The 10682-nt window shown below is 56.9% G+C and overlaps 1 protein-coding gene across 1 annotated transcript; it reads left to right on the top strand.

The window, feature by feature from the left end:
* Positions 1-1121: 1121 nt before the first annotated feature.
* On the top strand, positions 1122-10113 carry ZNF629 (zinc finger protein 629). Its single transcript, XM_017515479.2, has 3 exons — positions 1122-1599; positions 4088-4193; positions 4349-10113. Exons 2-3 carry the CDS (start codon positions 4121-4123, stop codon positions 6886-6888), a joined length of 2613 nt encoding a protein of 870 aa, XP_017370968.1. The 5' UTR covers positions 1122-1599; positions 4088-4120; the 3' UTR covers positions 6889-10113.
* Positions 10114-10682: the final 569 nt, after the last annotated feature.

The following is a 10682-nucleotide window of genomic DNA, read 5'->3' on the forward strand; positions in this document are numbered from 1 at the left end:
TCCACTTGCCTCGGCCTCCCAAAGTGCTGGGAGTGTAAGCCACTGTACCCAGCTGCCTTTAGTATTTTCTTTTGCTTTCTTTTCTTTTCTTTTTTTTTTTTTTTTTTTGAGACAAAGTTTCACTCTTATTGCCCAGGCTGGAGTCCAATGGCACGATCTTGGCTCACTGCAACCTCCGCCTACCAGGTTTAAGTGATGCTCCTGCCTCAGCCTCCCAAGTAGCTGGGATTACAGGCATGTGCCACCACACCTGGCTAACTTTTTGTATTTTTATTAGAGATGGGGTTTTACCATGTTTGTTCAGGCTGGTCTTGAGCTCCTGACCTCAGGTTATCCACCCACCTCAGCCTCCCAAAGTGCTGGGATTACAAGCATGAGCCACGGCACCTGGCTGCCTTTAGAAATTACTGACTTTGGTTTGCTCTTCCCCCAGACCCGTCAGTCTCTGGACAGAGCCTTTCGCATGCTCCCAGGATTCCTCTGTGACTGTAACACATACACAATACCAAACTTCTGAAGGCTAGAAAGCCTGACTCCCATGCATCTCTGCGGTATGCCCACCTCGGTGTGGACCACAGTCCCCAGGAATAATAATACAATGTGTTCAACTGAAAGAATAAGGTGGCCTTAAGTACATCACTGGCTTCTCATACCTTCATTTCCTCACCTGTGAAATAGGGATGATGGGCAACCTCACCCCATGGGGTTGTGATAAGGAAGACAAGAGAGAAAGGCTATAAAAATTGCCAACATAGATAACTTGGACCTTGCGAGGCCATCAGTGTTCCTGGGTTTTTAAAGCTTCTGCTGTGAGCCAGGTGCCTTCTGAGCTATGGGGAAAGAGGTTCTCCCTCCTGGGCCAGAGAACCCCCACTGGCTTCTTTCCTGCCACCATGAACCTCAGTTTCCTCCTTTGACGGGAAGTGTTTAGGGAAGAGGGGCTGGGACACAGGCTGTCACAAATCCTTCCCAGCTGTGCTTGTCCCTGCAGCCCCAACTCATGCAGCCATGACTTCTATCAACCATTGGGGCCATGTTTAGTCGGTAGGGTGTTCCCTCTCAGGTCTGCCCTGCCAGACCCTGCTCCCACCCCAGCCCCATCTCTGGGTTAGTCCAAACAAAGGCTGGCCTCAGGGGACCAGCAGCCGCCAAATCTGAGATAGGGCTTTCTGGGCGCGGCCGGCACAGCCCTGGCGAGATGGAGAGCGGCCAGAAGCCCAGGGACCCTCGCGGGCATTGGGGCTGCCCCAGATGCCTAAGCTGCCTGCTCCCACTGGAGACAGGGTCAGGGGCGGCTTCCCAGCCTCCTCCCCGCTCCCACGGCTGTCCCCTTTTTTCCCCAGGCTGCGGGAGGCAAAGGGTTAAATCCCATAGAGCTGATGCTCTGACTCCAGGCTAGAGGGGCCCGGGAAGCTGGGGTCACTTCCTGCTCCGTCCCAGTCACCCTGAACTGGTCCCCGGGTCCTCAGCCTGGAATCACCCCTTGAGAAGGACCCCAGAGTCCTCTGTGCCCAGCCCGTCCCCCGAGGCAGGGCACTGAAGGGGTTAAGTCCCCTGGGGCTGGATTCCGCCTTCCAGCTTTTCCCAGACCCCAGAGCCGTGAGTTGGGGACGCCTGGGTTCCTGGGGGGTAGCCTGGAGGGCCCGGGACGGCCGCCGGGGAACAATGGGGCCTGGGAGGCGGGGGCCGGGAGCCTGGGCCTGAGCCCCCCACCCCCGCCCGGGGCCGTGGCCGGGGTGGGGGCGGGCGGGGGGCGCAGAGGGCCGAGGATTCTGGGAAGCGCGGGGGTCGGCGGCGGGGGAGGGGAGCCTGGGGATTCTGGGAAGAGGAATCGGCCAGGGCCGGGGGCCGGCGCTGCCAGCGCAGCCCTGGAGGAGCCCGGCGGTGCTGGAAGGAGCCAGAACCTGGGGGCCGGGGGTGGGGGCAGAGATGCCCAGGCTCTGGATCAGCAGCGGGACGGGGCCATGGCTCCGGGGAACAGAAGTCCGGGTGGTGCAGGCAGTGGGGGGGCCGAGCCAGGCGGCCGCATTCCCACCGCCTCCATGTCAGGGTCACCCTGGGCCGCTCCCCACAACTCTCGGGAGGCGGCTCCTCCTTCCCTCCCTCTGCAGCTAGGCCATCGCGAGGTCTCAGGCTGGCGTGCCTGGCGCCTGGGCTCCCAGGGCCTTGGCCTCCCTCAGTCTTCCCACCTCCATGCTCTGTGCCGGCCCTGTCATTAACTCTTTCCCTCCTACAGCTGGGTGGGAATTTCTCGGAGGTCATCGATGTCCACAAGCTCTTACCTGTTCCCAGCAAACACAGCAGAGCATCCTTCCCAGATGGGACATCAGGCAGCCCCCAGCCCCCAGCGTGGCAGAGGTCTCCTCTTCCAGCATCCCAAAGACACTTACAGGCTGGGGAAGGGGGATTCTCCAAGCTTAAGTAGCTGCAGAGACGAAGAAATTAATTTACTTCCTAAATGCTAACTTCTGTCTCTCCTACTGCTCTTTGGTAGGGTGTAGCCCGTCTTGCTTCACTTTGGTCACCTCTCGGCTGCCTCCTGACATGTCTCCCTTGCCCCACTGCCCCTGTGCACACAGCGCCCACCCCACACAGCCATCGAAAGTTTCCAGGCCCCACCCCAGAATTCTCCCAAGGGTGTAAATGGTGTGGGACGTCCTCCTCCTAGTGCTTTGTTCCTGTGGCCCCGTTCCCTCATCCTGGACTCATCTCACTATTTTGGAGTGACAGCCGGCTGTTTTTTACCAGGGGGCCACTTGGAACTCCTGCTCCTTTGCTGCCATGCCCTTGCAAACTGATCTTTAAAGGCATTAGACCAAACAGGTGCTCCAGGGGTAGGAACATTTCATTCATTCATTCAACAAAGTTTCTGGAGCACCTATTCCATGTCAGGCACCATCCTAGGCTTGGGAAATAGCCTCAACAAAGCAGAACAAAAGGAGTGAAGGGAGGGTTCAGGTGGGAGTGGGGATAGGAGGGCTTCAGTGGGGAGTACGGTTCCAGCTCATGGGCACAGACCCACAGGCCTAGTCACTGGGTCCAACTCCTTTTCTAGCCTGGGAAACCTCTGGGCTCCAGGAATTTCTCCAGCCTATTCTCACAGCAGGCTCCCCGTGAACTGTCTTCATCACCTGTCTCCTGCCAGCCTCCCACAAGCATGAGAGTTTCACATGACTCCCAAGGTCACCTCATGCTCTCAGAGACAGGGACGAGCCAGACACGGAGCCCTGCTTTTGTGATCTTAGCTCTGCCACTTCTCAGCCTTGACCTTGAAGAGGTCTCCCCGGGCACTGATGTACTAATCTGTAAAATGGACAACCTGATTCCTGGGTCTCCTCATCAGGCTGTGGGAGAACTGGGTGAGAGAAATGATACCATGGCAGGTGCTGTGTCCCCTGCAGTGTTCACGCAGCGTCCATTCTCCCCTTCTTCCTTTTTCTCTCCGTCTGGGTGGTTCCTGCAGAGGCTCCTGGCAGCTTTAAACTTCCCCTCCCCCCACCTCTGGCCTGACCCTCTTTCTGTGCTTGGATAACGGGAAAGTGCCCCAGTCCTTTTAGAGGGCCCTATCCCCTCTGGGAAATTTTTTTTTTTTTTAACCCTTTAAGTGTCTCAGGCAGCCTCGGTTCTCTTTGGGGCACAGAAGGGAAAAGTTTATTGGTCTCAATTAGCAGCCCCATTAAAGAGGAAAATTAGAGTCTTAATGAGCTTCCTCTGATTAGCAAAATAACAGGTTTCCCAGCCTCTGGGCATCAGAGGTGTGGGGTGAAAACCTCCTTCCCTTGTGGATGTTAGAGACATCTCCAGCCCCCAGTCTGGGTTCACAGGCTTATGAGTGATGAGTTTTTAATTACACTCTTAAAAATTCACCTGCTTGCTTAGTTGTGATCTTAAGATCTGGAGCAGGAATCAGGCCTGCAGGGGATGGGAGCCACAGCAAGAACCTGTGCCCAGAAAAATGGGGTGGGAGGACACTGAAGCTCACACAAGGAGGAATGGGGCAGGGCAGGGCAGGAGTGAGGTTCAGGGGGAGTAAAGCAGAGTGCAAAATCAGCTCCCAGTGTGCGCTCATCACTCTCTTCCCCCGCAGGGTCCCTGGAACACTGCAGTCCTGAGCTCTGGGATGGAGCCGGAGACTGCGCTGTGGGGCCCGGATCTGCAGGGTCCGGAACAGAGCCCCAGCGATGTTCACAGAGGTGAGGGACACAAGATGGGGCCTCAGTCCTGGCAAGACGGTGGCCCCGGTTCAGGGAGGGGTCTAGACTCTGGGGGACACGCAGGGGAGGGAAGAGAGAACAGACCCCGTGTTCTGAAAGGGGCTGGGGGCTGGAGACTCCCTTTCTCTCTATAGGTGCCGAGAGTGGGAACGAAGAGGAGAGCCCTCATCAGGAAAGTTCTGGGGAGGAGATCATCATGGGAGACCCAGCTCAGAGTCCAGAATCCAAGGACTCAACAGAGATGTCCCTGGAGAGATCCTCCCAGGACCCCTCTGCCCCCCAGAAGCCCCCAACCCCACTGGGTCACTCCAACCCCTTGGACCACCAGACGCCCCTAGACCCCTCAGCCCCTGAAGTAGTCACTACCCCATCTGACTGGACCAAGGCCTGCGAGGCCAGCTGGCAGTGGGGCACTCTCACCACATGGAACAGCCCCCCGGTGGTCCCCACCAACGAGCCCAGCCTGCGGGAGCTGGTGCAGGGCCGCCCGGTGGGGGCAGAGAAACCCTACATCTGCAACGAGTGTGGCAAGAGCTTCAGCCAGTGGTCCAAGCTGCTGCGGCACCAGCGCATCCACACCGGCGAGCGACCCAACACCTGCTCCGAGTGCGGCAAGAGCTTCACGCAGAGTTCGCACCTGGTGCAGCACCAGCGCACACACACGGGCGAGAAGCCCTATAAGTGCCCCGACTGCGGCAAGTGCTTCAGCTGGAGCTCCAACCTGGTGCAGCACCAGCGCACGCACACGGGAGAGAAACCCTACAAGTGCACAGAGTGCGAGAAGGCCTTCACCCAGAGCACCAACCTCATCAAGCACCAGCGATCCCACACCGGCGAGAAGCCCTACAAGTGCGGCGAGTGCCGCCGGGCTTTCTACCGCAGCTCGGACCTAATCCAGCACCAGGCCACGCACACAGGTGAGAAACCCTACAAGTGCCCCGAGTGCGGGAAGCGCTTCGGCCAGAACCACAACCTCCTCAAGCACCAGAAGATCCACGCGGGCGAGAAGCCGTACCGCTGCACTGAGTGCGGCAAGAGTTTCATCCAGAGCTCGGAGCTGACCCAGCACCAGCGCACGCACACGGGTGAGAAGCCCTACGAGTGCCTAGAGTGCGGCAAGAGCTTCGGCCACAGCTCCACCCTCATCAAACACCAGCGGACTCACCTGCGCGAGGACCCGTTCAAGTGCCCGGTGTGCGGCAAGACCTTCACCCTAAGCGCCACGCTGCTGCGGCACCAGCGCACACACACGGGTGAGCGGCCCTACAAGTGCCCCGAGTGCGGCAAGAGCTTCAGCGTCAGCTCCAACCTCATCAACCACCAGCGCATCCACCGCGGCGAGCGGCCCTACATCTGCGCCGATTGCGGCAAGAGCTTCATCATGAGCTCCACCCTCATCCGCCACCAGCGCATCCACACCGGCGAGAAGCCCTATAAGTGCTCTGACTGCGGCAAGAGCTTCATCCGCAGCTCCCACCTCATCCAGCACCGCCGCACGCACACGGGCGAGAAGCCCTATAAGTGCCCTGAGTGCGGCAAGAGCTTCAGCCAGAGCTCTAACCTCATCACCCATGTCCGGACGCACATGGACGAGAACCTCTTCGTGTGCTCCGACTGCGGGAAGGCCTTCCTGGAGGCGCACGAGCTGGAGCAGCACCGGGTGATCCATGAGAGGGGGAAGACCCCGGCGCGGAGGGCTCAGGGTGAAGCCCTGCTGGGGCTCGGGGACCCCTCCCTGCTGACCCCGCCGCCGGGAGCCAAGCCACACAAGTGTCTAGTGTGCGGAAAGGGCTTCAACGACGAGGGCATCTTCATGCAACATCAGAGGATCCATATCGGAGAAAACCCCTACAAAAATTCGGGCGGCCTCAACGCACACCCAGCCCCCAAACCTCCTCAGTTACGACCCCCGAGGCTCCCTTTTGGAGGGAATTCCTACCCCGGGGCTGCGGAGGGCAGAGCCGAGGCCCCTGGACAGCCGCTTAAGCCGCAGGAGGGTCAGGAGGGCTTCAGCCAGAGGCTGGGGCTGCTGTCCTCCAAGTCCTACATCTGCTCCCACTGTGGAGAGAGCTTCCTGGATCGCTCTGTACTCCTCCAGCATCAGCTCACCCACGGCAACGAAAAGCCCTTTCTCTTTCCTGATTATAGGATTGGCCTAGGGGAAGGCGCAGGGCCCAGCCCCTTCCTAAGTGGGAAGCCCTTTAAATGCCCTGAATGCAAAAAAAGCTTTGGCCTCAGCTCTGAGCTGCTGCTGCACCAGAAAGTCCATGCAGGTGGGAAGAGCTCTCAGAAGAGTCCAGAGCTGGGGAAGAGCTCTTCCGTCCTCCTGGAGCACCTCAGGAGCCCCCTGGGGGCCAGACCCTACAGCTGCTCAGATTGCGGGGCCTCCTTCCTCGACCGCGTAGCCCTCACCCGGCACCAAGAAACACACACCCAGGAAAAGTCCCCCAGTCCTGAGGACCCCTCTCCAGAGGAAGCCACCCTGTCCACAGGCCAGGAAGGTGAGGGGGAGGCCACTACCCCAACAGGGAGCAGCAGCCACGGGGAAGGGGAAGAAGGAGAAAGCCCCAAAACCCAAGAAAAGCCCTATCTGTGCCCCGAGTGTGGAGAAGGCTTCACAGAAGTCACAGCCCTCCTGCTCCACAGGAGCTGCCACCCAGGGGTCTCCCTGTGAAATGGGTCTGGAGACCAGGGGCCTCTCTCTCCAGAGAGGAACACTGGATTTTTTTCCCCCAAAAAAAAATTACATGGAAAGGAGGATAACCCTGTCAGATGGTAGTGGAGTGGAGGAGAAAGAACCCTGGGAAAAAACAGTGCTTTTACATCAGTGATGAGAAACCCTATAAAATTGTTGGTGGGAAGCACTTATAAGGCAGTAGATAAAAACTGTTGGGTTAGAAACCCTATAAATATGTAGGAAAAAAAAAGCCCTTTAAGTCTGTAGCAGAAAAACCCTATAAACCATAGTGGATAAAAGCCCTATTAATTGTAGGAAGAGGTCCCAATATGTCTCTAAACAACCCTATAAAGCTGTATCAAAATCCTTAGGAAAATCCTATAGGGTTGGGGAAGTGCCACGATGGCACTGACCCGGGAGGAGCGACCCTCAGAAGGTGCAGGAAACACTTCCCCTTCACTGTTCCACAGTGTTCTCTCCTAGCGGCCCTGGACAGTTCCATGGAGGAAGAAGCCCAACTGGGGGAGTGGTGTGGGAACTGGGTGGAACTGAAAAGGAGGAAAGAAGAAAAATAAGTGACCAGGAGCTCTGGAGCCCCCAGAGGAGATAAGACAGAGACTAGGAAGAGCAGGTCCCGCTCACTGCACCAGGATTCCTTGGGGTTTGAGGCCAATTTTAGATGAATTGTGTGCGTTAGGGAGAGGCTGTGGAATTCCCTATCAAAAAGAACCCCAAAATGAAAAACAAATTGGCAAGCCTTTTTAAAGGCTGAAGTTTGGGGTATAGAAACATGGTCAGTGTAAGAATACTGAGAAACCACCACAAAAATTAGGTAGAAACGGGGCAGTTTCTGTTAGATTGCTTTGAGGGGAGCAAACCAAGGTGGAGAAACTGATCACATGGAACCCAGCTAACTCCAGCCCCTTCTTGCTTCCGGGAGCTTGTGAAACTGCAAGTTACAGGCAGGTCCCAGCTCTCAGACTGTGAGGGTTCTCCTCGCAACAGGCAGGACCACCCTTTGTCCCTGCCCAGCCAGGGACTTCTACTCTGCAAGGCCTCCAGGGATGGCGGTTGCCTCCCACCATGTTCTCAGGTCTCATCGTCAGGAGGTTTTTCCTGAAATCTAACTGCCACCAGTGGCAGCTCATTTCCTTGAATTCTGTCCTCAGTGGAGAGAGAGAACCGCTGCTAGTCGACCTCCAAAGAATAAAGCCCTTCAGACTTAGGGCCTGCGTGTGGGCCTCCCTAGCCTTCTCCAAGTCAGCAGGGTCACAGAATTTCTTAGAAAGCTTTGATTAGCCAGCAACCTGATTTTAAATTTCAGCCATTCAGTCATCTTTGTTGGTAGCAAGGCTGCCCCGCAGGATAAGGCAGCCCCCCTGGTGGGGATCCAGACACCCCATGGACTAAGCCACAGGTACCTGAAGAGGCCACGGAGGCCGTACCACCCTCCTTACCCTGGTACCTGGAGCCCTCCAGGGTTGTGATGATCCAGCCTGATCTCAGCCTTGGGATGGATGGGATGGATTCCGCCCACTTGGCTCCTCTCTCCTCCTTAGCAAGAAACCTTCAGAGGGAAACAGAAGGATGAGAAAGGCTCCCCTGCCAGGCCCATCTCACCTCCCACACCATACAGTTACACGTTTATAAACCCAGCCAAGCCTGCTCACAGGCCTGGGCATATGTGGCTGGGGAGAGGCAGTTGCCCTGTGAGATGGTGGAAGAGAGAGAACTCGAGTGAAACATGCGTAACAAGAATCCCACTCCCTAACCCTGGAGACCCCTTCAGAAGGAGAGGACTCTGCTGGCGCTGGGTTGGAAAGGAAGTGCTCGCCGACCCCGGCAGTGAGCTGTCCTGGAGTAAGAGGACTGAGATGCCAGATGCAGGGAGTCGCGTCAGGAGTTGCGTCTCAGAGAGGGGTGACCTGGATTTCTGCAAAGCTGCGGAGGAGACCTCTTAATTCCATGACCTAAAGGTTCACACAATGCAAATCCTTTGCCCTTCATCTATCCTGCCCCCAGAGGATGACACTCACATTTAAAAGGATCAAAATCTAGAACGTTGCGGGAGGGAAACGCCAGGCCTGCTGGGGAGAAGGAGAAGGCAGGCCTCAGGATTGTGGGGAGAACCTTGTTGCCATCCACGTGTAATGCCCCAGCCCACCTAAGTGCCAGGAAGGGAAGCACTACTGAGGGAGGGGCTGCCTGTGGGTCTCTTCCTGAAAGAATGCTGATGAAGGGAGCGTCCTTGTAAGACTGAGGAAAGAAGTCCTCCAAGTCTAAGCAGATTCCCCCCCTGCCCCAGGATGGTAGCAGAAACTGAAATTGTAGAGACAAACCCTCACAAAGCCAGAAGCAGATGCCCTCAGAAATGGGCTTAAGGAATCTGTCCCCAGAAGAGGCCTGGGGAGCAGCTTTGGGGGCTCAGAGGCCAGTCCAGGGGGAGGCAGGCAGTGTGGCTGAAGGCCGGTGCAGGCCTGTTTCAGACTAGGGTGTAGCATATATAGTAGGATGCTCGCATGTTGTAGGGATGGGTGAGGGCTAAGGGGCTTGGCTCTGGTACGGGATGGATGATGTGAGCACAATTTGTGGGGTGAGGCATTTTGGAATAGGACAGGGGCAGGGTCAGAGATTTCTGGGGTGTGGCCTGTTCTCTCTTGCCCATCTTCCCAAGCTCCTTTCACCAGGGGCTCCCCTCTTAAGAGTGAGCTATGTCTTGGGAGGATCGAAGCAGGGAGGTGGCAGTAGCTAGAGTTGCTCAGATCTGCTCAGATGAAGGCCCGGGGTCAAGGCATTTGCCCACCAGAACTGAGTCTGGAAGGCACTTGGCCAACTGCATGCAGGCCACAGGCCCCTCAGAAACGCCCTGGTGGAGGGCGGAGTCCAAAAAATAGGGTCAGGGAATCAGTGGGGAAAGCAAAGGGAAGAACTCAGAGTAAAACTCGAAACTGCTGTGGATATGGAGGTCAGATGGGAACTTGGAACTGGGCATGAATCCTGAATGGTGGGGAAACTTGAAGCCATCACAGCCAAGAGGTGGGGTTCTGTGAGGCCCTGAGGTCAGCAGCTCCCAGACTCCTTTGTCCCCACTAGGGAAGCCCCAGTCACCTGACTTGTCCCCGTGAAGAGAGGCCCCACTTTTGAGTGTTGTGTGTCAAAAACAGTGTTGTGTCACCAGTGGTCATGTTGCTTAGCTGAAGAGAATAAAGGGAATAAGATTTCCTGGATGTTTCTTGTTTTCTCTTTCAGCCTAGAGAGAGCTGAAAGAGGGAGGCCTCACCTTGAGCCGGGGCCCAGGAGTGACTGAAAAAGCTGAGCCCAGCCCCCAGGCCCAGTCTTCACCCAGGGGACCTAAAATCTCCATCCAGTGCTGGCTTGTGGGAGACTGAGGGGTTTATGAAGTTTTAAGCTGCACACCCTTGGTGAACAGAGGGATAAATCTAATGAGATGACGGCAGAGCCAAGCTGCTATCGGTGCCTGGCCTCCACACCAGCAGGACTGCAGAGTGGCTGCCTGGTGGCTCTGGGACTGGCCAGCTCAGGCCCAGCTGTGCAGCCCCAGGGAGGCCTCTCTGGCCACCATGCCAGCACCCTGCCACGGGGAAGTTCTGAGGATCTAGTTTCAGAAGCTGGCATCCACCGGTCCTGGTTCACTTGGGGACCCTGGGGAGAGATGAGTGGAGATCTGGCTTGTCATCTCACTCCCAGGATGTCAGCCCCCTGCACCTTCACTGTGTGGAGACACTGAGGCTCAGAAAAGGGCAGCCACTTGTGCAAGATCCGCAGCAAAC

This window comes from Cebus imitator, unplaced genomic scaffold (genome assembly GCF_001604975.1).
Source record: "Cebus imitator isolate Cc_AM_T3 unplaced genomic scaffold, Cebus_imitator-1.0 Scaffold552, whole genome shotgun sequence".
Lineage (NCBI taxonomy): Eukaryota > Metazoa > Chordata > Mammalia > Primates > Cebidae > Cebus > Cebus imitator.